Source organism: Scophthalmus maximus, chromosome 6 (genome assembly GCF_022379125.1).
Source record: "Scophthalmus maximus strain ysfricsl-2021 chromosome 6, ASM2237912v1, whole genome shotgun sequence".
NCBI lineage: Eukaryota > Metazoa > Chordata > Actinopteri > Pleuronectiformes > Scophthalmidae > Scophthalmus > Scophthalmus maximus.
Genome location: NC_061520.1, coordinates 9,305,121 through 9,332,111, shown reverse-complemented (window position 1 = coordinate 9,332,111; position 26,991 = coordinate 9,305,121). Strand labels below are relative to the sequence as shown.

The window sequence follows — 26,991 nt, the reverse complement described above, 5'->3', positions numbered from 1 at the left end:
CACACACAAATGCACGCACATGCCCCTACACCCTCAAACAAGCATGCTTTGCATACTTGAACACACACACACACACACACACACACACACACACACACACACACACAAACATAGATTAGTATGCAAGCCCAGATGCACACATGCGTACCCAAGCTAGTATATTTTTCCTAAAAATTCACTTTACCTAATAGCTCCGTAGTCTTGATATAATGATGGTGCACGGAGGAAAAAGACTTAATGATTTAACAATATTGGTTTATAATGGATTAACTAAGTGTTGCAGGGCTGAAAAGGAGAAATTACAGGGAGAATAAACAGAAGCAGCATGGTTTGTATATTTGTGCTGTTCTGCGAAGGGACAAGTATATAATTATCACATTTACGGGGAAGAGCTGCCGAATAATGGGTCATAGTGGGTGTAGTGAGAGGGCAGCAGTGTACCCTCCCTTGTTCAGCCCCTCCCAGAGTGTGTGTGTGTGTGTGTGTGTGTGTGTGTGTGTGTGTATCTTTTGAGAGAGAAACCTGAAGACATCTGATTTACAGTTGTCTTTCAAGGCTGAGCGGCTCTTAATCACATGATGAACTGGTGTTTTAATAGTGAGCAGCAATTACTTGTTTCCTCTAAACCAGATCACAATTGTGATTCGGAAACACCCTATACCTCCCAAATGTGCCCGTAACAAATGACATTGCAGATCGCGCACTTCTCATGCAGTTTAACCTTCCTCCGTCTCCAGTGATCCCTTCGCCGCAGCCGAAAATTTCTTTGCCTTGTTTACTTTTCCTGCAGCCCCTGCACGTGTGTTTATCCAAATCTAAAGTAGTCTTTTTTTTCTGCTCCTCCGTCACGACGGCTTTTGTGCTCGACTGTGGTGAGTTTTGTGTATTTTGGTGTAATTTACTCCTACAATTGGAGGAACGATGTGCTCCTCCGCTCTGCCCAGACCCCCTCCTCCTCCTCTTCCCTCCCAGAGAGGTTCTTTTCCATTGATGCACTTACTGTAAAGTGTTCCCTCTGCCTCCATCGCTGACCACATCAACTTGGCCAATCACTGATGACTCATTATACACACATAAACAGAACAAAGCACAAACAGTCATCACAGAGTTACAGCATAGGTTTACACATGCAGCACAGCAGCGTCTCTCAACTGCCTCTTTTTCTGTTTTTCTTATTCACCCACCCCCTCTCATTCGCCCTCTGTCTCCCTCAGTCTCTCTCTCTCCGCGCGCGTGCGCGCGCACACACACACACACACACACACACACACACACACACACACACACACACATACACACACACACACACACACACACACACACACACACACACACACACAGAGAGACAGTATGGATGTGGGCAGAATGAACAGAACGCTACGCCACTGTAATTTTTGGAAATGAAAATGGAAACTGGCACCAATTAGGGAAACCAATAAAGCAACCTCAGTGCTATACGTCTGCCAAGTGGTAGAGGGGATTCAACCGGAGAGTATGGAGTTACATCCAGCCTTTAGGTTATCATCCAGATAACATCATCCTGTTTTATACCATAGACGCAACTACAACTCTGCTGCTACTCTGAAGCAGATTGTGTACATTCACTTATCTAGATGATTAGCTTGTTCCTTGTTGATTTTACGTCCTATTATCTCACATATCAGAGTTCTCCACAAGACAAACTCATGCAGTCAGCCTGATAGCCGTTTAAATCGGAAATAGACAACTGTTTGGTTTAAAGTTGTCATTATGAAGTTAAAAATGATTGCACAGTGTAATGGCGAAAGAAAAATGACACCGTCCGCGTCTATACTGGTGCCCAATAAGATAATAACTATTTTACTCTCTTGGCCACCGGGACACAGTTTTCCTGGAGATGTTACAACTGGATTTACAACACAAAGGGTTTGTGTCACCCATTGTGTAACTAAAACAAGAGAGAAACATTCTCCATCTATCTGTGATGGAAATGGCAGACGATGGAACAGCCGAATTGACGAAAACAACAAAAGAATCCTGTTGAAGAACAAAAGCAGGCGAAGGTGAAAGAAAAAGAGAGAACCATGGAGGGCATTCACTCCTTGGAGAGAGGTACAGGACTTAAGAGGCTATAAAAAATGACCTGCAGTTTGTCTTCTTTCACAACCAGTAACACAATCAGCCTACTTATTAATAAAACCAGACGTTTAACTCAAGGTTATTTGTTCATTTTGGGATTTTTTCGGTTGTTTTCTGCTTCAGTGTGCAAACTTCTTCATTCTCCTCCGTTATTTCAAAAGTGGTGTTGACGTCTTCCTCAGGAGCTCTGAGGAAAAGTAGCTGCGTCCTTACCGACGTCTCACTGCTGCGACTTCTTCACGGCAGTGACCAAACAGTAATACCACCAGGCACCACTAGGGGCACGAACGTCATCTTTTGCTGCTTTAAATCCACTGACAGCACAGAGAGTTTTTTTCCCCCCTTTTATTATCATTTTCCAGATTTATAATAAAATTGAGATAATACACAGAAACACGAACAAGGCAGGATATAACACACACAATACAAAAGCTAAACAAAAACAAAAAGACAATGGTAAGCCGGCCATAATGGGAAATATACCATTCATTTATGTTGCACAGAAAACCGTTGACATTTATAACATGAAAAGAGGGACATGTTTTGATTTAGCTAAACACTTACTAATTGCCGCCCCCATGGCTGCTGCGATTAATCGGTTCCTGCAGAAGGCTGAACGCGAGGAGTGGAGAGGGAAGGAGGCAGATGGTGAGGCGAGTTTTAACTCTGCCTCTGGTAGAGTAATGGGGTAATGATCCTGTGCCCCTCATGGTGCTGATGTGGTGTTGAGAGAGCGAGACCTGAGCTCCGGGAGAACCACTAAATACTGCCACATTCATCCACAGCAGCAGTCATGGCATGCCACACGGCAGTCGCATGATCAGGTTCACACTCGCATACACACACGCACGCACACACACACACACACACACACACACACATGCATACAGTGGCCAAAGAGAGCTCAGTGCACTGCGGCTTAAAAACACATTAGCAAGAGATGTTTTATGAAAAGTTTTAACATTCAGATATTTTGGAGAATATACACCGATTTTATTGATCACTAGGCTGCTCATCAGCTGTTTTGTCTCCCTGTTTGTGCATCCGTCCATTATCTGCACGGCTATATCCTTTCAAGTGTCCGAGGGACAGGGCGCCAATGTATCGCAGGGCCAACATACAGAGACAAACAACCATTCACACTACGGTCAATTGAGAGTCTCCAATTAACCCTAACCCCAATCTGCACATCTTTGGACTGTGGGAGGAAGCCGGAGTACAAGGAGAGAAACCATGCACGGGGAGAACAACATACAAACGCCACACAGTGTTTCTGTATTTACAGCATGTTTCTTTACTCGGGGACTGTGTTTCTCATTTGGCTGGTATTTTATTTGTTTTGCAGTATTATCTAAATGCCACATATGTGGGCGTCAAATCTGGGAAATTGTTTTTTTTTTGCCAGCTGCAGTGCATTGAGCTGCGGCTGTTGTACGAATGCACACATGCTCTAAGATATAACAAACGCAACATGGGCCCGTATGCGTACGTGCCACGCGAATTTGCAACTCACAGACTCACGCACGTGCAAATAATATTTAACACGCAGAGATGTGCAAAGGTCTCCAGTCCACATAAATGCTGCACATATATATGCACATCACAAACATCCCTGTGTGTTTTCCTTTAAAGAATCCTCCTCCCTCACAATGAACAGTGCATCCGCCCAAACATTTTTTTGTTTTATGAAAACAATTTTGTTCCGGAGATTAGTTTTTTGTTTTTTTTTAAAGGAAAAGTCCCTCAAACCATTGATCTTGTTCTCTGTGGCTCTGTGTGAGTGGACCATTTAGCTGCATCCTGACGTTGGCTTCCTTCATTGCTCTCTTCTTTCCCCCTGGGCTGTCACTCCTCCTGTTCTATACATCTACCGTTTCCTGTCTCCTTTCCTGTCTTCCGTCCCTCCCTCAAGTTGCTCTCTCCATCCCTACCACCCCTTCTGTCTCCCTCTCGCAGTCTCTCTGGCCTCTCTGTCTCCCTCTCCTTCTCAGTTGGACTCATGTGGGACTGATTGAGCTCGGGGATCCAGCCCTCATCAAAGGCCGAGTGTGGTTGAATACGAGCAAGCCACTGAGGCTCCAATCTCGCACTGGTTAATGAGCCTCCTCTCCCCCCCCTTCCTCCTCCTCTTCTTCCTCAGCCCCCTCCCCAGCCCCGGCATACCTCCAGCGGCAAGCTCATACGATACAACCTCCCCCCTTCCTTCGCTTTTTCCTCTTTCTCCTCCTTCCTTCCTCCTTCCCCCAGCCTCTCCACACTTCAGTATTCTCATATAACACATCTCTCTCTCTCTCTCCTTTTTGCCGCTGCCTCTTTCCGCTCCTTCAGCTCATTCATTGCCAACACGGCTTCCTCCTGTCCTCCATAATTCATCTTTATTTCAGCATTTCAATCCCCAAATTCTCTCCTCATAGTCCTCTCCCTCGCTCCCCGGTCCCTCCGCTCTCTGTCAGCCACAGTCCCTCCTCAGGCTCAGCTCCAAACCGAGGCTGGCGTCTGTCTCTCTGTGTCCGACCCCCTCCTCCTCCTCCTCCTCCTCCTCCTCTAACCACCACCACCATCACCGCACTGATGATACATACACTCTCGCACTCTCTCTCGCTGCGGACCCTGACTTTAATCACGGCACACACTCAGGCACACTCCAGCCACACTTGTGCAAGTGCACCAACTGTGTGCACGCATATAGGCAACAGCTGTACACAGGTGGGCAACTTGCAAGCTGCTAAATTTATGCACATGTCCCTGTAAATAACACACACACGCAGACTGACATAATTTTGCCCAAGCACACATGAATAATTTATCATTTCCGCGCCGGGCTCTGCTTTATTGTTGTGGAGAAAGAAAAACGACACGATAATTTGCATGAATTCACAAAGTCAGTGGTACAAAGGAACCACTTTTGATCCTGTTCCAGATGGCAACTTGGTTTTGGTCATCGAAATTCAACAATTACTTTTAAACATTACAGGCAACCAGTGAAAAGACGGTTCAAACTGTCTTGTTAAATATTATTTTTATATTCCAACTGGTGGCGAAGTGAGAGAAATAAGTGAGTGAACAAAACCAGACAAATGAAGGAACTGTGCATATACATATCATTAAATGGTAAAATCATTTAATCATCATATGTGACTTTAATCTTTGCACAACCTGAACAAAACCCCCATCTATTAGATCTACATTTGGGGTGTGCTGGGGGAGACAGGGGGTATCAGGAATAAGCTGGGGCTATTGTGACTGTTAATCTTTTTCTTATGAATGAAATGAAAACAAATGTTGCATGTTGTTTTGTTGTCCAACGTGTCCACGTTTGAATATGGACCATATTTGCGCCTGCTGTACATGAGTTACGGATTTTGGGCTTTAATAATTGTCTTAATAACTGTCTTTGTCCTACTTTATCCATCTGGTTAAAACTGGAGCCTTTCTCGTAAAAGAAACAAGATTTAAGTGAACGGGTCTAGGTCCTATCGCTGTGCTAGGAGAACTTAATACCCCCTGGGTGTTTTATGTCGGTCTGGGTAAACAGGTCAAACCTTATATAGTATAATCGAAATTTGTGTTAGTCCATATATATAAATGTGATGTATAACCTTCTGTGTTGCTCTGTTCGTTCTCGATGTCGTGTGTGAATTCAATCTCCCTCGTGAAGATGAATCTCGTCCCTCATCTCAAGAATTAACTCTGACCATCAATTTTTTTTTTTACTTCCTGTGTTACAACTCAACCTATGTACATTAAATTATTCTCAGAACCAGAATCTACAGCCTGGGGACTACCTAACTAGCTGCCACCGAAGGTTGCCCAAGGCCTGTTTACCTATAACTATGCCTGGAATGACGAGCTGCGATCAAACCAAAATCAAAATGTGACGTGTCATTTTCAATCTTAGCCGCGGTTACATTGAGACTCGCCGCCCTGTCGCTTTGGTTTTGGGCAGCAAACACAAACACACTGTCCAGTCTGGTGTGTCTTTCTTTAGGAAACCGTCTTTGGCAGAGCACACACACACACACACACACACGCACACACACGTGCTACCGGCATCAGCATGCAGAGCACATTTTACAATTGACAGGAGCTTCATTTTGTAATTTGGCCAACTTGTCAAATTAATGAACTGCAGCTGAAGTGGCACCGGTTGTCATGTCTGCCCTCTAAAAAAGGAAAAGGCAAAATGTGTGTATGGTGTTAAATACACATTTAGTGGCGTCGATATATATGCACAACTTCAGACTCTACGAGTGTTTCCATACTTATTTGTTCTGATCTGTCATTTAACAGTATGTTTACATGCCGCGCTTATACTGTCCATATTCATACCCACAATTATTCTTACTTTTATACACTACTTGCGGCATACTGTGTCGTCCGCATTTGTTTAGCGTTTTGCTCCAGTAGTTGCCGTCTTTCTGCCATAAAAACACTGCCGGTCAATGCCCATGTATCATCACCTTCGCACTCCGCCTCGCACCATTTCTGGCCCGTCTCCCGCCTTTGTTGTGTGCGGTTGTCTGGATGAGGCGGAGGGGGGGGGGGGGGGGGGAAGACCAGCAGTCAGACCGCTGCATGTGTTTCCAATTCCCCCATGTAGACCTTCCCTCTCCTCTTCTGGCCTCATCCTGCCCTCCCACCTCTCCTCTTCTCTCCTCTCCTCCACGTCCACCTAATTGCCCATTAGACTTAATATCTGTCTATCTGCCCGTCTGCCTGCAGTGTGGCAGCCAGACTATCCTCAAGTTCATGCCAATTACACCAGGGGAGACCACTTCTAACATTTTATACTTCATGGCTACAAGGAGCCAGCTAGGTCCTCCACACACACACACATGCTCTTTTTTGGGATAATGCAACATACATTCAACATGCATTCTTTCTGGTAAACACTTTCTTGTGTTATATTTGGAAAGAGATGTAAATGTCTTTTTTGCAAAGACTTTTGTGGACAGTTATGATGTATGTTCAGCTTAAAATAAAGCTGGAAAAATATAGTTCATCAAGGGACAACGTAACATCTGGTTTTACCCAATGGCGTATGCAGTATATGGTCTCAGTGCTTTTTTTAAAAAAAAACATCTCTTTTAGGGGACATTTGAAAAACTGAAGAGCCCTTTGTTCCAAGAAAAACTGCCCGATCAAGTTAACACGTTTGGAGACCAAGACAGTGACCAAACAGAGTCAAACGATGTGGTCAAATGCTAAGCCAAACATTGTTATTGCAGGCAGTTATAAAGAGAGGAAACCTACAAAACCGAAAGGCCCTCTGAGAGAAAGTTATTAATATCCTGTCAGCAGTAAATTAGCTGTACATGCACATGTCCCTTCTCCGTCTCTTTGTTTTGTCTAGCAGTGGTCCTTCCACCACCATTACTGGCTGAGCGCGTGTCCCCCCGCAGCCGCGAGACGGAGACAGCAAGGTGATAAAACTGCTGACAGGAACGGAGAACAAACGGAGCCCACATATAGAGCGCAGTTGTACATGTGCTCCACTCGTGGAGGGATGATACGGTATGTATGGTCAGTGCCGGGATGTGTTTCCACGCACTGTATCTATATGTGACAGACATAAACGCAAGGAGGTATTTAGACTGAGCTTGACATGAGAAATGGCGAAGGGATGGAGATGTGGAGAAGGAAACAAACACCGAGGGAGAGAGACTCAGTCTGCCCCGTGCCAATGAAAATACTCTCAGAGCAACATGGACCAAATGAATGAGCCAAAGGTGCCAGACTGTGTATATGTACCTGCAGTGTGAACCAATGCCACACACAGTGAAACGGATCCTCTCTTGACAGTCATGACCAGCAGTCCCTGCGATGAGCGGAGTGTTTGCCCGGCTGCAGTGACTGTAGTGCAAAGTAATTAGAGACCATCTCCTGCCGGTCACAGTTTAGTCTATAGTGGCCTTGGAAGAGACAGAGTGGGAGTGGGTGCGCAAAGACCAAGGTGAGAAGAAGGAAGAATACGGAAACTAAATAAAGATACTTTATTCATCATGCAGCAGAATTACATTCATGTGATGGAGGTAGTATTTTTTAATAAAGCTCCGCTATTCTATATATTTAACAGTAGGCAGCTTTCTTTATTTTTTGTTTTATCAATAAAAGCCCTGATAAACTGACTGTGTGCTTCCTGCTCAGCAGTCAAACAACTAGAATGATCTAGTTCTTGTAGTAGAAATATGAAAGAAAAAAAGCAAGTGGTCTGATAACACAAATTATGTGTTTGTCATAAAACCATAGACTGTATATCAAAGGCCAATGCGGTAGTGCATAAAACCTGTTTTCTCTCGAATGACCAGCAGGGGGCGACTCCAGGGCTTGCAAAAATACGTCAGTTTCTATAGAAGTCTATAAGAAAATGACTCTATTTCTCACTTGGTTAATGACGTCAGGAAACATTTTCCTGAGGAGTTTATGTTCTCAAGTGTAGGTGGATATGCAGTGGACGAGCTCTCGGTCAGGCTCACTCCCTTCTCCCCGAATTATGGTTGCTTCTGGTTTTAAAAAACCCCCGAAAGATGGCGCAGGCCAAAATGCTAAACGCAGGGCTTCAAAACAGAAGTTCACAAACCAATGGGTGATGTCACGGTGGGTTGCCCCTTGTTGCAAACATAGTTTAAGAAAGTGGAGGAGAGAAATCCTCGATTGGCCCCTTAATCTGTGTCTGCACCAAAGTGCACCAAAGATACGGATCTGGATCCCTCCCTAAATTGAATCACCCGTTACCATGGCCGAGTCCTATCTATGATACAATTTGCAAATCCGTCCATAACTTCGCATAATCCTGCTAAAAAAAACAAACAAACAGACAAACAAGAACCAATCACAAAACCTCCTTGGCGGAGGTAATAAACCAACAAATAGACACGGGGTGAAAATATAACCCCGCTGGCAAAGGGTCATCACCAGAAGCTGATTTTATAAAGCTAAAACACAAACTTCGATAACAAAGTGTTTGGGATTTTCAGATTGTCTGTCATATTTAATAAATACACAGGCGTGTGCGCAGCAAACAGTTTGGCAGATCAATGCGGCTTTGAGAAGTTTATTTCCCTGGCATGCGGCTCAGACTACATCATGCTCTAACTGTCCAACTCGGTTAGAAACTGTAATACATTGGGAGCCATACGACGGAGGAAGTTTACTCTGCATGAGTGCCATCCCTCAGCGCTGGTGTAGGCTCCTGCTGAAGTCTGCATATGCTGCTTGCCGCCTTGTTAACCCAGAATACCTAAATGACTTCCCCTCTTTCACTGTCAAGCCACACTGTGAAGTCATCCATGTTTCCATGTAGCCTAAAGCGAGGAGGGAAGGGCGAGGAGGAAAGGAAACTTAAAGAAAGGAAAGGAGACAGAAGTAAATGAAAGGAAACAAAATGAAAACAGACAGGCCGGAGGACCACTGGTACCACTAATGAGGTGTGCTCTGATGGCGTAAATCGTCTGAGAGAGCGAGGCATCTGAGTGGCCCTGTCCACTAATGAACATCCCACATACATTACACTCAGAACCACATGCAGGACCATATCCTGCCCTCGTCAGCTGTAATGTTGCTCCCTGTACAGTCTCCTCATATGCTTTAATATCTCTCCTGACTCCACTGCAAGCGTGGAAAAATAGTTAAATAACTGATTAGACTCATTTATTGCGCTTCCTTTGGGGGCAATGCAAAAAAGAGAAACAGAGAACGCGGGAGCACTGTTTTTGCAGCCCACAGAAATGTTAGCTGGGTTTTATCGCTGTCTTACATCACTGTCAGCTCATGGAAATTGTTGCTGTACAAACCTCACACGTGGAGGATTCAGCTTTATAGAACTGAGAACTTAAAACATCACTATACACAACAATCGGCCGTGATTAAATAGAACATGTGTTTCACAAACAGATCCATTTAATAGTAACGCCACAAGAAAACAATATCTTAATCTTTATTAAATATTGGTCAGATTCTCATTTTTCATCTCATTTTCATTATTTTGAAGATTTTCTTGTGGCAACTTTAGGGTCAAAGTACATAATGTAAAAGATCAGAGCTCTCTGTATGTTAATTGAATGTCGCCATCTGGTGGTCGAATATAACAATTCTGCGATTCCTTCAAAACACTATGAACAAATATTGAGTACGCATGCAACACATAATTGTGCAGAAAAACACACAGCAGCATACATTATGCACAAAAATATTCTAAACCCACACAAATACAAAAACACATATTCTGTACACAGTACGAAAAGCACAGGCATTGTTGTCATTAACAGTGGCTCTGTGATGAGCCGTGACATTGGGACAGAGAGACGTCATCGTGAACATTTCACAACCCTGGAACTGAATTTGGATTTTAGCCATCATTCATTTTAATTGTTTACAACTGTGCTTTTCATGCTGTGACATGTCAAAGTATCCGCTGTGGGAAAAACACACCCATGCATCAGCACAGACAATTGTAGTGTGTTAAAAGCTTTGAAAATCTATTTCCCAAGCTGATTCTAGAAATAAGGCCCTTTACTGTGTGACATGGATGTATCACACGTCAGCAGGATAGATAGAAAATAGATAGAGAGAGAGAGAGATAGATAGATAGATAGATAGATAGATAGATAGAAGAATAGAGAGATAGATAGATAGATAGATGATAGATAGATAGATAGATAGAGAGAGAGATAGATAGATAGATAGATAGATAGATAGAGAGAGACAAATATAGGACAGAGTTTATAATATGTATAGGTAACATGGTGAGTTTCTGATTAGTTGGTTAGACTGGTTCTCTCTTAAATATCTCCAATCACAAGAGGAAGTTTAACATTTTGGCCTCTTGCAAGGATAAAAAAAGTATAATAAAAAGTAAAACAGCTATTGAACATTTGCATATTTAGTTTTAAATAGAATCAGTGCCGTACCCTTCTTTAGTTTCACTCACATGCCCAAAATATTAAAATAATTGAAGGGGTCTTTTATTTTCCCGATGCCTGTTAATAAATTGCCACTTAATTTTTTTTATGCACTTTTATTTGATGACACACAAAAAACTTCCCTTCTAACCAGTGGTGGAAAGTAGCCACTGTACTTACACAAAAATTTCCCCCTTTTAAGCCACTTTATACTTCTGCTCCGCCACAGTTTATTAGTAGATATTGAATGTTGTATTCAATTTATCTGACAGCTGCTGGTGCCAGTGGTTCCCCAAGCTTTTTTTGTTTTTTGTTTTTTGCTTGTGACCACTCACAATAATGCAGTTTGTTGTCACAGGTTAGATACTTTTCACCAAAGAGAAAAAAATAAAAAAAATAAAAAATTGTACTTTAACTAGATAAACTAATAATCATCATCATGATCATTATCATCATCATTAATGACCCACCTCAGCTCAGCCCTTCCTCTATTCATGGGGGACTTAATGTGTTTATCTCTGGCGCCCCCTTGCGGATGGATGTTGTAAGACCCTGTTTTCAACTCTCTATTGTCATTGGTTAAAAATGCCATCGTCCCTTTTCCTGACCAATGGCGCCAGTTGCCCTTCCTTTGATTCCTCTTCTTCTTCTTTTTTTGCATGTAGGCTCCTCCCTCTTTTATTACCAACCATCCCTCCTCCTCCTCCTCCTCCACACACAACACACACTAATAATCACCCCCCTGTGATGCCAACCCCTCCATGGCCGGGAACCACGACGAGGAGGTCTAAAATCTAAAAACCATATCTGGAGTATTATGGATCCGACGACGTGTTGACGACGACTCAGCAGCGCACGACACACAGGTTACTTCACTCGCACCATTCATTCATTCTCGCACTAATATTATATTCTCCTCGCAGTCAGCTGGTGATGGCGCCAAGTAATTTCTGCAGTTCTATCGGGTTTTTTAAAAATCTAATCCGCTCGTGTCTGTGTTCCCATGTGAAGACGCTCCGCTGATTCACGCGGCGGTGTTTGAACTATGATCGGCGACAAACGAGCGCAGGAACACGGAGAGAGGAACCGGACTCGACACAATCCCGCTGCGCGTCGCGCCGGAAGATGAGCACCACGATGGCTTCGATGAAAACACCACTGTTGCTGTTCCTGCACTGGGGTGAGTGTCCGGGCTCGAACCTCGTCTGCTCCGCACTACGATGACAACACAGCCGCCTCGCCATCTGTCACATGCACATGCATGGTGGTCTCCTCCATGTCTGTGCCAGTCCGTAGTTGAAATCGGGATCATCGATGCAGCTTGTGTGGCCTTTTAAAATTAAAAAAAAAAAAATCTCATGATTCAGTCTGCCAGGTTTTAGCCAACAGGCCACTAGTTCCTCCATGGGGCATCTCTCACGTTCCTGTGGTCTGCAGGTCATGTTAATAACCACAGCCAGTGGTTATTATATTAAAGTGACTGATGGGGAAGTTTCACCATCAAACAAATAACACCTGTCGGTGTGTGTGTGTGTGTGTGTGTGTGTGTTTACCTCTTGTTCTGTCTCCTCAGTGTGGTCATAAGTGTTTTCCGACAATTTTCTTGATTTGGCTCATGTGTGAAGTGAATTTTGTGAACCACCCCCCCCCCCCATCAACTATACCAATTACATGGAAATACAGGTTTTGAATTTTAAATTTGCAGAGGTGATATATCTAAAACAACCCAAGGTGCTGAAAAGTTTAAAATTGGGGTGAATTCAGGACACATCATACAGTTAACGCAGAAATAGATCAAGATAAAAAAGCGTGTCTAATATAATATTTTGCCTATATGGTCTTGTTTTTGTTTTATTTAAACTGAATCCTCTGCATCCTCTAACGTATATTTTAAAAGTATGATTCGGACCGAACAGTTTGGACAAAAAAAAGAGAATGTTTATATGATTGAATGTCACAGTTTTTAATCCCCCTGATCACAGTATTAATAATTACATGAATCCTCCAAACAGTCTGGCTTTCTTTGGATGGAATTATATGGTCGTCCACCCCCCCCCCCCCCCCCCCCCCCCCCCCCCTTGTTGCATAGTTTCTAATCCAGACAGAATTGAGCATTGTGACAAGCGTTGGTGTCCCCCAGGCCTATCAGTCAGAGCCCAGTGTTAATTAGGACTCGATCCGCTTAAGCCTCCCTCTAGTCTCCCATGTCATTATCTGTGGGCGTGTTGTTATCGGGCCGTGGTTCGGCCTGTGAGAACGCTCCAGTTGTTTTTAGGTCTGATACTGACTCACACGCACACACACACACACACACACACACACACACACACACACAGGCAGGGTGTGCCAAAACGTACCCATCCAGTATTACTAGTTCTGGTGGTTTTAGGTGAAGTAAATTATGGGTGTGGTCCTTTTGTTCAGTGTGATTTGTCAGTCAGGCGTGTGTGTGTGTGTGTGTGTGTGTGTGTGTGTGTGTGTGTTTGTGTGTGTCTAGCATCTCATTTACATTTGGAGATGATGAGTTTGTTCCTCCGTTTTTGGCACCGCATGCAGATTAGTATTTAACCAAGCGTAAACATTTAAACTATTCCAGAACAAAATATTTCTGTTACAGTTTATCATGGTCACAATATTGTTTTAAATGTGCAAATACGTAATAAGGAGATTAGTTGTTTTCATACCTCTCACCAGTTTAATAGTTTATTTGTGTAGAACCATTTAGGTCTGTTTTCTTTTATTATAAGAAACCAAAACAACAGCAACAACATTTTTATATATGATATGCGATGTGTGAAATCAAATGTCACTTACCTTTATCATCATGTGAATATTTTGGGGAAGTGTCCTGGTCATGAGAGAGACGTGATGGCACGAGAAGTTTCAGGACCTCGGGGCTTTGATAGACAGTTTCACTACAGTAATACTCCCGGCTGGTTTTAGCCCAAAACTATTTCTGAGAGTTTCTGGGGTTGAAGCAGCCAGACGATGAGACTCAGGGAAACGCTGCGAAGCTCAAGCCAGGAAGCTGATTCAGTCGATTAATCCATTGGTTCAGAAAATAAAGCTGCAGCTGTTTTAGTCACCCATTAAAACCGCTCAGGTTTTTTCTTTTATTTCAAGAATTCTAATCTGGTTTTTTTTCGCTTTTGGATTTTGGACATTTTGCTGATTTATTTTTGTCTAGTATCTGCAGATATATCTGTTAAATACAGCCAGTGTATGCAGATATTACTGTAGCTGTAGCACACTTGGTAAGACTACAAAGTAGTCTTGTTCTATTTCTAGTGGACTGTTCCTTTAAATCCAAGTCCAAACAAAGAATAATTAGAGGAGCAGAGCGATGAAGCCTTCTGAGATGATGATTGTATTTCATTTGTTAAACATATCACTGTGTTCAGATGAAGCTGGCCCAGCCCTGCAGCATTTAACGTATTGATTCCCTGTTAGCCAGTCATCAGCTCAGGGTATCGATCGGCGAGTGCATGTACCAAACATGCTGCGAGGCAAGACTGTGAGCCACCCAAATTGACACTGTTGTCATTTCTTTTCCCCCTCGTCCGTTCTCTCACGCTCTCTCTCTCTGTCCACATTTTTCTTTCGCAGTGCTCCAGTGTGCTGTGTGTCGCGACGTTACTCTTCCCGCTGGACCCCTCTACCGCGTGGCCGGGTTCCCCCTCTCCCTGCCCTGTGTGGTGTCAGGACACGAAGGCCCGCGTACACAGGACTTTGAGTGGTTCCTGTACAGGGACAATGCCGGCGGGCTGCAGATGGGAGTGGTGTCCACCAGGGACAAGGGTTTCCCCTACGCACCCTTCCAGCCTCGCGTGAGGAATGGCGAGGTGAGGGTGGAGAGGGACTCCGGGGACGCGGTCCGGTTGGTGGTCCAGAGACTCCGGGCTGAAGATCAGGGGAAATACGAGTGTTACACACCGAGCACGGACAGCGCCTACCAGGGGAACTACAGTGGCTCAGTCACTGTCAAAGGTAGGAGCATGGCTTAATATACTTTCAACAAATCCCTTGAAATGACCAAGATAACAATGTGGCCGTCCATATGACAACACTAGTGAGAATTGTGAGAAGGGGCATGTCAAAAATAACAGCCAGGAAATGATTCTTCGCTGGGATCTGATCTGGGAGCTGTGTAGCCTCGACCACTGCTTTCTGTTATCTCTGTGTCCAATTAGACAAAAACAACAAAGACTGAGCTCGGCCCGTGCCTTCCACTACCTCCTACTGATCATTTTAGCAACAGGAGAACAAAGATGACGCAGTCTGAGAAATGCTTCCCCCCCCCCTCCCGCCCCATTACAATCTGTCATTCTGTTTTGACACTGAAAGGAAAAAGTGTCTGTTGCGCAGTGACAAAACACGTCATGTATCGCAAGCTTACATTTGAACATCTGTTCAGATTCATAGTCTTGTCTACTTGTTCTTTGATCAGATCTAAACAGAAAACGTGCAACAGTTTTGTTTTTTTTAATGGCTGCTTGTGTTTGGACATTTAGACATTTTGAGATCTGTGTCTTCAGTGGTGTCCCAGAAAAACCTGGTGATATTTGTTAAGCTGCTTTTCGGACAAGAACTATGGACAATATCCGGATAATTGGGTCCGGACCGTTTCAGGAGTTTGCCGTTCATATATGCAGAACGCAGCGGGAGATTGTCTGGGTCAGATGCGTTCACAACAGCAGGGGTTGGTGCCTGGGTAGAAAGCCCAACTGCTTGCCATGAAACTTGCGCAGACTTTCTTGCTGTATTCTCTCAAATGGGACATTTTCCGGAAATTGTACAAGGCAGAAAAAGTTACACTTACGGTTCACATACAGCCCGTGTGGAGAAGTTCAGGAGAATGTCTGGACTCCTGCGCATGTTTGAAAAGCAGCTTTATAGAAAGTCGGTGCAAGAAACAAAACCCTTCTATTATATCGCCAACTACTATCACAAAAATCATACCCAGCCCCCTCGTCGCAACTCGATGACAATCACAGTCAAGTTCACGTGTCCACGTTCCGTCACGGGGGTTTATCATGTGAAAAGATTTAAAATCTGCATCTCTGTACTATATCCGCCAGATAGATGACACACTTTTCAATGATTAATTGTACCATGTGTTTAACTTGGTGTGCGACCACATTCTTCATTCTGAGACTTTATTTATACTAACCATCTGGTTTTTGCTCTCCTTTCTGTTTCTCTTTCCATTCCCCATCCATTGTCTGAGGATTGGGGATTTTGCACCATTCATATTTCGACCAAACCGGTTTCTGTTCATCTTTTTCCTTGTGTACTACTACGTTTATGTTTGTAGGATGCATTGGTTTCGCTGCAGAGTATGATTTTCTTTATAACAGCTTGCCTTTAGTGGCCAAAGCCAAGGTTGGTAAAAGCCTTGGAGTCGGTCTCCGTAACCTTATTTCATGATTTGCTTTGAGAGTTCTAAACATAGAAATGTCTAAACAACACACAGGCAATGTAAATTACATTTGGTACATTGTCTCCGTCCCATCTGGCTCCTGCAGCAGCTTGATGTAATATAACTGTCTGTCTGTGTCTTCTTTGTACAATCGCAGTGATCCCTGACACACTCCAGATCAGCTACACCCGCTCACTCACTGGCCTGCCGGTGCCGGAGGGCGCCGAGTTAACTCTGACGTGCTCGGCGGGCATCAGTTCGGACCAGCTCACCCATCTGTCCATCACGTTCGGGAAGCGTGGCGCCGCGGAGGCTTCGGGGAGCGGAGCCGGAGAGGAGGTCAGCACCGTCAGGGAGATTATCTCCATCGACAACCTGCTGGGGATCGTCCCCGGACGTTCGTACAAGAAGCGCTACGACGATGGCGAGATCACGCTGGAGAAGAGGAACGGCGAGGGCGGGCAGGGGGTGTACGTGATGAGGATGAAAGCGGTGCGGCCAGAGGACACCGGCGCGTACTTCTGCGAGGCCTCGCAGTGGATACGGGACCCTGACCGATCGTGGCAGAAGATTGCGCAGAGGACGCTGGATATTGGCAACTTGACGGTTCAGCAACTAGGTCAGTGTGACACAGAAACTGTGCCAGTGTTTGTTTGTGCGGACATTTGCCAAAGCAACAACAGCACGTTGCAAGTGCCAAGGTCAGTCTGTGACAAGCACATTTCACAGCAGCTGAGGATTTTATGCTAAGGTCATTGTTCAAACAAACATACAATGGAAATATAGCGAGGCTGGTAATAAAATCTTACTGACACAGTCATACCACAGTAAGGGAAGAGGATATCATGTCATAAAGTTGGCTGATCTGGTTACAGAGTAATTCAGAGACAATAAAACGGAAACATCTGAAGTTTGGTTTCCGCTCATCAGCTCAAGGCTTTTGATTCTTTCTCTGGCGTTGCCAAGGAGCTGGCGTCAGTCGGCCCGACTCTAGTGCTGTTGAGTACATTGGAATGTTTCCACATTTCAGACTCGAACCCTAGATGTTTGTGTAGAACTTAACTGAACGTCTCGCTGACTCCCTGGCTCAGCAGTTTACTGACTGGGTGGACTGGCAGTTGTTGAAGTAACTGGATACACATCTGTGTGTAGCTGCTTGGGCACAGCAATTGTTGGGTTTTCTGATTCACTGCACTGATGGTTGGATGGACATTTTACTGTTGGAGATTCATCTAAGTACTTGCTTTTGATGTCAATAATTATTGATTAATCCACTGATCTGTAAACACCAGAATGCACAGAAAGGCTGCACATTTTTTAATTCATGACCTGGCACTATCAATTTTCTTTATGCAGTTTTACTTGGAAAAAAGAAGAAAACAACTTAAACAATCAAAAATAGGAACCAATTAATTTTCTTGTCATTTGGGCAATTGCAGCTCTGCCGCCCAGCTACACGACTGACACGCCGAGCGCTCGGCTCCCTCGTCAATCCTCCGGCTGGATTTGAAAGGACGATAGCAGGCTGGCCTGGCAGCTGGAGAGCTGCCTGTTGCCCGGCCGTTTGGCTCAATTTAATTGCTGAAGCGCTCGTGCAGATCTGAAGGATTAAGTAATCTTTTTCCTCCACCTTGTGCCCGCTCGCAGAGGAGGACCGACTCTCTCTCTCTGTCAGACAGACGTGTCCATTACTTGTCAGAGCAGCATTGTAGATTCTAGCAAGTCCTTCCTCAAAAGGGACGTTGACCCTACACATATATTCTTGGTATGTTTGCTCACAGGATTTACTGTTAATGTTTAACCTTTACCAGCTTGTACTTAAAATGTTGGTTTTTTAAAACTTTTTATTAATGCAAGCTTTAGTGTAAGACTGACGCTCAACTGAGCTGGAAATACTGAATTGGACTTTTATTCTATTCAAATAGTTGCTTTAAATTCAAGTATGAACTCGAGCTAAAAGTTATTTAGGTCATATATTTCTCTCTTTGACAATAAAAATGGAAGCTGAAGTTGAAACATTAGTGCTCATCAGTGCACGCATTGTTCCTCGCAGACACTCGCTGACGAGCACAACTTCCTTCTGACTCATGCAGTACAATGGTCCGACATGTCGGCTTTTGTTTGCGTGAATAATGTGTCTGTCATTGAGCAGATGGAGAAGCTGAGGCTTTGCAAATATTGTGTTCATATCTTTTAATCATACCAATAACATATTTCAATACAATTTCAAACATGCACTTTTGTGCCATGTTCCATTACTGTTACACTTAATTTGTCTCCGAAGTCGACATAGGAGTTTCATCTTTTAGTTAGCAAACACACAGAAAATAGTATCATTTGAAGAATATCTTGATATGAAATATTTTATAATCTCGTATAATCAAATCAGAAAAATCAAAGAGAGGATTTTTGTAATATTCATTAAAAAAGTATAATCCTCTTTTTATAGATGTACTGGATTATGTCCGTCGTTTCCAGGGTGGGCATTTGGTTATTGGCAATTGGTGTCAACTGTATATTAAACTGGTGTTTTAGTAAATATTATATATTGAACTGGTGTTTAATAACACACTCTATCTCTTGCAACAGGTGGATATTTGTAGAAGACACAGGATTGACTGATGTATGTACATATAAGGACGTGCACGTTAGTTAAAGGCCTGACTTTCCAGTGTAATATTAGAGGAAAGTCTGAAAATGGTATTTAGGTCCTAACCCACAGATTGGGAGCCACCGATATTGAGAGTCTATTACCGTGCATATGGAAATATGAATTTGATAACCATTGTGTTCCATTTTGTCAAAAACTATAATAACCGTTTAAGGCATTTTGCCTCGGTCGAGGTGGAAATCCGTTTTGTCCTGGCCATTAAACACGTGAGGTACTAAAGAAGCTTCCTCGCTTCCCCACAGGAGTGATACTCTGCAGAGCTGTACATCACTTGTTCACTGCCACAGTCTAAGTGCTTGTTTGAAGCTTTCCACCAAGGAGGATTTCTGGTACTTGAACTTATTATACTCTCTGTCTCTTGCACTGTCATAGCGGAGTCCCTGAGTGTCACTTCCTCACCCAGAGGGGAGGTGACCCTGCAGATTGGTTCCCCCCTCATCCTGACCTGCGAGGTGTTAGGGCTGCCGCCCGAAGTAGACTCAGGCCTGCTGGTCCAGTGGATGAAGAGGGGATCCGTGAGCAGCGATGACGTTGGTGCCGGGGGAGTTGAGGTGATGTCATCCGCATCTCTCACTTATTCTAAATAAAAACTGTTGAATCAACACTGCGCTGTGAAGTGTTGATTGATTGTAACTGAGGTATAAATTTGTGTATTTTAACTAGACGCACCGTAAATTTATCTTGTGTAAACACATGGCCACAATTGAAGCAGCAAGTTAACATGTTTCGTGGTTATCCGTCTGATATTTGCAGGTTTGACACATTTGCAGGTTTGACAAGTGTGGGGTGTTCAAGCGCTGGAGGCAGAGTTTTGATGAATTTGAGAATTGGCAGCAGCTTTTTTTTCCATTCAAGAAGCGAACACACTGACTTTTAGTTTTCGTGACATTGGTGTTTGCTTGACGTCATCAATCCACTAAGCCATGGCCTAGTTTTCACGGGAATGATATTATGTATTCACATTTTCTAGTAAAGGGGCTTGAAATAAATCACATTTCCATTTACAGTCTTAACTCATACTGATGCACTGTGTATTAATGTTCAGGTGGAGGTGGCTAGGATGAGCACTGACGGTGTTGTGAGCTGGGGGGACGACCTCAGCAGAGCCAGCGGCGGCTCCATGGAGAAAGTGGCGGAGGGGAGGTTCTCTCTGAAGCTTTTCTCGGCCCGACCCGCTGACACAGGGGTGTATCGGTGTGTGGTAAGCGTCTACGCCGGAAGGGCAAACCCGGGCCCGTCCACGCCGGTGACACTCACCCAGAGGTCAGAGGGAGTCACCGTCAACCTGAAGACCAAAGGTGAGGGGCGGCACTCGAGTCCTCAGGGACACAGCGATTGTAGATGGAGAGTAAACGGAAGTGTTTGAATTTGAATCTGCGAAGTGCATTTCCTGCACAGCCACAGCCGTATTGTTTTGGTCTGAGGAAGGGTTTTAAAAATTTTAATTTGCTGAGCTTCCTCTGATGCTCGGGGCCGTGGGCCATTTGGCTGCAATGTGCTGGGCTGTCTCACAGTTTCTATTAAATTTGTGATATTAAACATTCATAGATGCCCCCAAAACATTGATTTCCTTCTTTGTATTTCGTGAACAATGGTTTTGTCTGAAAAAGTAATAAATGATAAGTTGGGGTCATATTCCAGTGAGGGTTTGCCTTGAGGGTAGACTGCCCAGACTTGAGTCTGCCGTGTGATCCTCTTGAAATTCCTCAGAAACGCATGTTAAGCAAAACCTGGGTCAGCTCATGTCACCTCAAGATGCTGACTGAAAATTGTTTTTTTTAACAATAGATGAAAATCGGTCATTTCGGTTTTGTACTTAAATTGACACATACAATGTAGTTTATCCCCTATAAACCTCTTCCCTTCACAGATGTGCTGGTTTCAGCGGTGGCTCAGCTTCCTCGCGGCCCCCTGTTAAAAAGAGGAAGCACCATCACCCTCATCTGCAACGCCACTGTGACAACCACCGGTCCCGCCCAGGTTCAGGTCCGGTGGCTGCGGTGGCCGATCCCTGCACCAGTTCTCAACAAGCGACAGGGTTCTGACGTCGCTTCACCCGATCCCCCCGTCATAGAGAAACCCACGCAGATCGCTGCGCTCATGTACGACGGTGTTGCCAATATCTACGTCAACGGCAGCGAGGTTAGCGTCGACCGGCTGTCGGCCGTCAGCTACAGACTGAGGGTCCACACGGCTGCGATGGAGGATCAGGGCATGTACGCGTGTCATGCCGAGGCGTGGGGTCAGGACCCGCATGGTGGCTGGTACAACACAGGAGTCAAGGCGGAGTCGAATGCGGTGACCGTTTATCTGTACGCGAGAGGTAAGTGTCACCCATTAGGTTTGTGTTTTATGTAATAATCAACCTTTTCAGACATAAATTGGGTCCAAACTTTTCCGGAGTTTGCCTTTCGCATATGACGAACTCAGCAGGAGATTGTCTGAGTCAGACGTGTTCACAACGGCAGGAACATTTCCGGAACTGTTTTTTTAGGGGGCTGTCAGGAAAAGTTGGGCGGAGTAACATTTGCAGACATTTAAGTTCTCCTATAGAGCCCTTCTGCACAATTTCAAGAACATGTCTCGACATCAGTTCGTGGCTGAGAGCAGCTATAGTGATTAAATGTGAGAAAGCGTTCATACGGTGCAGCTCTCGTCTCCACACTCCTCCACTTACAACCACTCAAGTGGAAGCTGCCCAGTGCATCCGGAGACTGATGCCACTGAGCAGCTCCACTGGGGCAAGTGCTGCACTTCCACCTTCCCCTGCAAGATTGAATCTGTTTTTTTGGGGGGGGGATCGAACGGGCTGATCGAACAGGGGACTGATCCCCGTGAAGTCAGTGAATGTCACTGGATATTCCCCGCATTTACTCTTGACCTTGAACGGTGTGACAGCACATTTTAAGTCCATCGATTTTTTTTTTCTCCGCGTCCTCCCCCAGCAGATTGCAGGTCATGGTTCCTCCTAATTAAGTTTTTCAATCTATAGATGGACTTAATCTCACTTGTTCCTGTCCTGAGTAAAATAGTGATTTTCCTGGCAGCAGCATGTAAAATGAATAAACAAAATCATAGTCATGGTCCTTGTTTGGTTTAAGCCTTGCTTGCTAGAAACACTGCAATTAATAGTTGTTTATTTTCTTGAATAATCTATAAAATATTAAAAACCGGTGAAAGTGCTTATTATAATTTCCTGGAGCCCAAGGTGACATCTTGAAATCCTTTTTTTTTGTCTGAAACCCAAAGATGATAAGCTTTCTCTCCATTGTGAGGAAGTGATATTTTATTTATATTTGATTCAATTTCCCCCGAGTTCGACCAACATCTGAAATTATTAATCCAGCATCAAAGTGATGAATTTTCTGTTTACTGATAAACTGACATTAATAAAGTAACTGGTGTATCTGCTACACCTGGAGGTGGTTTGGGGAAAATTATGCATCAAACTTTATTGTCGTGAAAATTGGTCTCATCCAGGCGGGGTCTAAATATTCAGAGTGTACTATGTTCGTATAAACTATTTGTCAAAACTTAGTTGCGGACCTATTGTCTGATCAACATCAGCGTACATAGGTCTGGAAATGTCCTGCTCGTGTGTGTGTGTGTGTGTGTGTGTGTGTGTGTGTGTGTGTGTGTGTGTGTGTGTGTGTGTGTGTGTGTGTGTGTGTGTGTGTGTGTGTGTGTGTGTGTGTGTGTGTGTGTGTGTGTGTGTGTGTGTGTGTGTGTGTGTGTGTGTGTGTGTGTGTGTGTGTGTGTGTGTGTGTGTGTGTATTCTGCAGTCTTCATACCAATGTCAGTTTACATCACTGCATCCCTCCCTCTTATTTCCCCCAGCTGCCGACCTCCTCCTCATTCCCCTGGTAATTGGTGTCTCCTCCTCCTTGTTCGTGGGCATCGTCATCATCGCAACGGTGACCTGCTGCTTCATGAAGCGCCTGGCGAGGCAGCGCGCTCAAAAGTAGGCGTCCTCCGACGCCGGCCGTCTCAAAATCTGATTGGTCACGAGGAGGCAGAGAGAACACGTACGATGAAATGGCCAAGAAATGACTTGAAGTGAACAGCTCATGTTCTGTGTTCTGACACACCTGTTAAACAATCAATGCCAAATGATTCTGTTTTGTATTCTGCTTAATTTTGTATCCAAACCTGAAAAATACTATATTTTAGTGATTGCTGCAATGCAGTGGGTGTAATATCCTGGATTTTTGGAGCCACAACCCTCCACTCCTCAAGTGAGCAGAATTCCATTTCCATGTTACTCTCACCCACCTCTTTAGTCATCCCTCTGTCCCAGCTAATCTTTCTGTTTTAATTGGAAATAGGTCAAAAATACGGAGGCAAGATTTGCAATGTTAAGGTGTAAAGTACAGAAGGGGCCGCCGGTTTTCTTAGATATGAGGAATCTCACAGAAACAGGACTGCTCTCCGAAGTCGTGGTGTTTTATTGTTACACTACGATGCCACGAATGCTTCTCAGCGCGTTGGATAACGGTACGAATTTCATAAAAAACAAGTCCCATTCTGTTGACACTGTTTCAGCTGCTCCTTCCTGAAACTGCATGTTTTCCTTTTAACACAAACCCCCCCTGACTGTGTCTAAGTGTACGTGCACAGTTAAGCCTCTAGCACTGCCACTGACAGTCACATGAAGGCTGTTGGGAGCAGTTCAGCCTCCATAAACTCAACATGAGCACGGGACCTTTCCAGTTGCTCGCAGCCCAGCTCTGCATGTAAACAAAGTCCCTTGTCTGTTACTTACTAAGGAAGGAGCCGGCTGGGGACTTTCTGCTGCCAAGACGAATGACTACCAATTCTAAACTCAAGCACTCCTCGGCCGTGAAGCTTCACGCTGTACAGTTTTCTATATGGACTCGCACGGATTTGACAGAGAGAAATGGAAGGGATGTCCTTTATGCACTGACTGAAATGTGTAAATACTCTGTGGAGTTTAGCTGTTTTATTTTTGTTAATGTAAAGTGAGAGTGAGCTGTTGCGCCGCTCTTGTCTTTGACAAGGCACCGGTGTTTGACAGTCTGCAGCAGTCCGTTCTGCTCTGTGGAAGCACTTCTTTTACTTGACTCTCTTCCTGCAGAAAAGTCTTTTCCTTGCTGTACTTGACCGAGTGCTTTTGAGTCTTTTCTTCTTTTTCTTTTTTTGAGTGTTCTCTTGCAAATTAATCCCCTCCTCCACCGAGATAGAAAACCAGTACTGTGAAAAAGAGTTCCCTGTTTGTCACACAGTAAAACTGTTGTATTTTGTGTTTAGGAGACTTGTTCCTGCAGTCATATGACCAGATAGTTCGGTGAAGTCTCGCTATAGTCGTCGTCGTCGTCGTCACGGCTATCATGGGGTCCAGGCCACACATCTTCTACTGCCAAGGCCTATTATGACTGCAGTCCCTGTTTCGAGCCCGCAAAAATCTGTTGGACAGATTTACTGTGTCTGTGCACTTAAAATGAGTGAAATCCATCCTCCTCCTTCCTGTTGAAAGTAACACTTAGGGAAAGCTTGGCCATGCAAGCGTGGCCACATTGTTTGATTTAAGGCTAGATACATGTTGTGGAGAAGGAGAAGGAAAGTCAAATTTGTTGTTATCCAGCTCTCTGCTCTCTCATTGAAATCATTTCCCTTTTTTTGGGGGGGGGGGGGACTTTTCTAAATTTGCTTGCACTGAGCTATACTTTACGGTCTTTAGTGTCTCTTAACTGACTATCTGTCCCTGTCTCCTCCCTGTAAATCTGCCCTGTGCTCCCGAACCTGTGCTCCCTAAACCCCGATTATAAATGTTCACGATCATTCAGGAATAAAATCACATCTCTGCCACTTTGTTCCAGATCAACTACTCAAAGCTGATTTGTCCCTCAGCATTCCCTCCCACTGCACGTTTACACACTTGCACACACACGCTCACTCACGCTCACAGATGCACGTGCACCCCGGCAGGGGCAGGACAGTGCTGGCTGGCAATTCAGATGGAAGTGAGTATCTGTGTGTTGTTCTATAATCCCCGCTGCACTGTGTCCTGCTGCGCGCCCCCCCCCCCCCCCCCCCCCCCCTCTCTCTGTGTGTGTGTGTTTCAGAGTCAGTGTGGCTCGGTTCCCTGAGAATTAGAGCCAGCTGTAAGAAGTGCAATACATTGCATGCAAAGTATGAAAACTGTCAAAGTTGTGCATTTAAAAAAAACAACAAACGTTTTTAAACCCTTTCCTCCATGTTGTTGTGTTTCGTTTGGATTGTTTACTCATTCTTTAATACCACTACTCCTGAATGCATCTCGCTGCCACTGAATATATATATATATAGTATACATAATTATATATATTATATATATATATATATATATATATATATGTATATATGCGGGTTATTGTTTGTTTCTTATGGTGCTTTGGCAAACCTGCCAGTTGATAAAACCAATAAACCACCGTCACTCTGGGTTTTTTTTTTCACTCCTTCATTTTCCACTGATATGACAAAAGTCTGTTTTTAAGCAGGGAACCTGAAAATGTTCTCCACTGCAGATATCTGCGGGGAGGAAAATAATCCAGCCGGTCTGAGGACTTGCTCTTGTGCTAGTCGTGCATATTTTCCATCTATATAGAATGGAAAAAAAAAAAAAAAACCCACCCGAAACAATTCTTGTGGTCGCTGCGATTTCCAAAGTTAAGAATTGCGTCCAAGCAGAGGTTTGTATTTCAGCTTCAGTTAACTCTCGGCACTTTGTGATGCAGACAACATTCAATATTTGTCTCGTGGTCACAGATTAAAACTATTACTTTTCTATTAATCATTATTAATGAATATAGTATATATGACTCATACTGGAGTATCTCATTCGGAGCAAAATAATTGGTTTAAAACTGCACTTTAATTTTAATTAAAAGATGCACGCTCAATCAACAGGCTGGAAACACCTTCCTGCCTACAAGTAGTTTACCAACCAAACGTCTTTTTAATCTGTTGCCGGATGATTACCTTTCATTTCATGCTGAAGCTGAAATAATCGAACGTTTAAATGTCCGACCTGTCCAGCGTGTGTACCCTGCCTCTTGTCCAATGTAACCCTCAAAGGGCGAGTTGGTATAGATGGTGGATGGATGGATATTGAGCATTTTACATTAACAATGGATCAAGTGACTGCAAAGAGAAAAGGAGTTAAACGTGACTATTTTGTGCTTTAGTCTCACTGCTCTCATCCGTCTTGTTTGCAGTCGCAGCTGCCAGCTAAGCATATAACGCTCAGTGCCACAGTCCAGCGCTGAGCCGCGGACAGACAAGGTTGGAAAGGAGAGAGTTAACATTGGATTCGCATTTGTCAGATGTTCACAAACACAACTCCAAATTAGTTAGTGTCCTTCCATTTTTTGCTCAATCTTTAAGAATATCAGTTGGCTAAAAACAGATATGTTTAGGTCATGGTCTTTTTGTCCCCAAAGATGGGGATGTTTTATAATTGGATCAATGATATGCAGAAGATGGAGGCTCATTAATGGCTGATGATGACAACTGAATCTACCAACATGTGCAGCCGCTTTGATGCGCAGTATGAACTGAGAGAACGGTAGAGGTAAAAAGATGTCAAACAAAATGTTAGAAAATAGAAAATACTAGAAAGGATTTGATGAGCCGTGTCCGTAGCAGTCACAAATACACGTACATTTAATTTCACTACCGACAATGCGTCTATAACTACTCGTCCTGCCGCACCAGTATTATAGTGTATCAGTTTACAGAGCATTACATCACTAATGCAAACACTGGACCAATGTTAATCCTCTTCCTCCTGTATGACTTCAGAGGGACGTGGCAGGCCAACAGACAGAGGCTTTGTGGCTGACTGATAAGACGCAGCGCTTCCTGTGGTTGGTTCGCTGGTTAAT

General features: G+C 44.1%; 1 protein-coding gene across 1 annotated transcript; it reads left to right on the top strand.

Moving 5' to 3' along the window:
• The first annotated feature begins 11,722 nt into the window (after positions 1 to 11,722).
• On the top strand, positions 11,723 to 25,548 carry igsf8 (immunoglobulin superfamily, member 8). The gene is made up of 8 exons (XM_035631396.2): positions 11,723 to 11,884; positions 12,030 to 12,198; positions 14,625 to 15,005; positions 16,595 to 17,056; positions 19,481 to 19,659; positions 20,154 to 20,406; positions 20,979 to 21,431; positions 22,946 to 25,548. The coding sequence occupies exons 2-8, from the start codon at positions 12,144 to 12,146 to the stop codon at positions 23,071 to 23,073; spliced, it is 1,911 nt and encodes a 636-aa protein (XP_035487289.2). The 5' UTR covers positions 11,723 to 11,884; positions 12,030 to 12,143; the 3' UTR covers positions 23,074 to 25,548.
• The last annotated feature ends 1,443 nt before the right edge of the window (positions 25,549 to 26,991 follow it).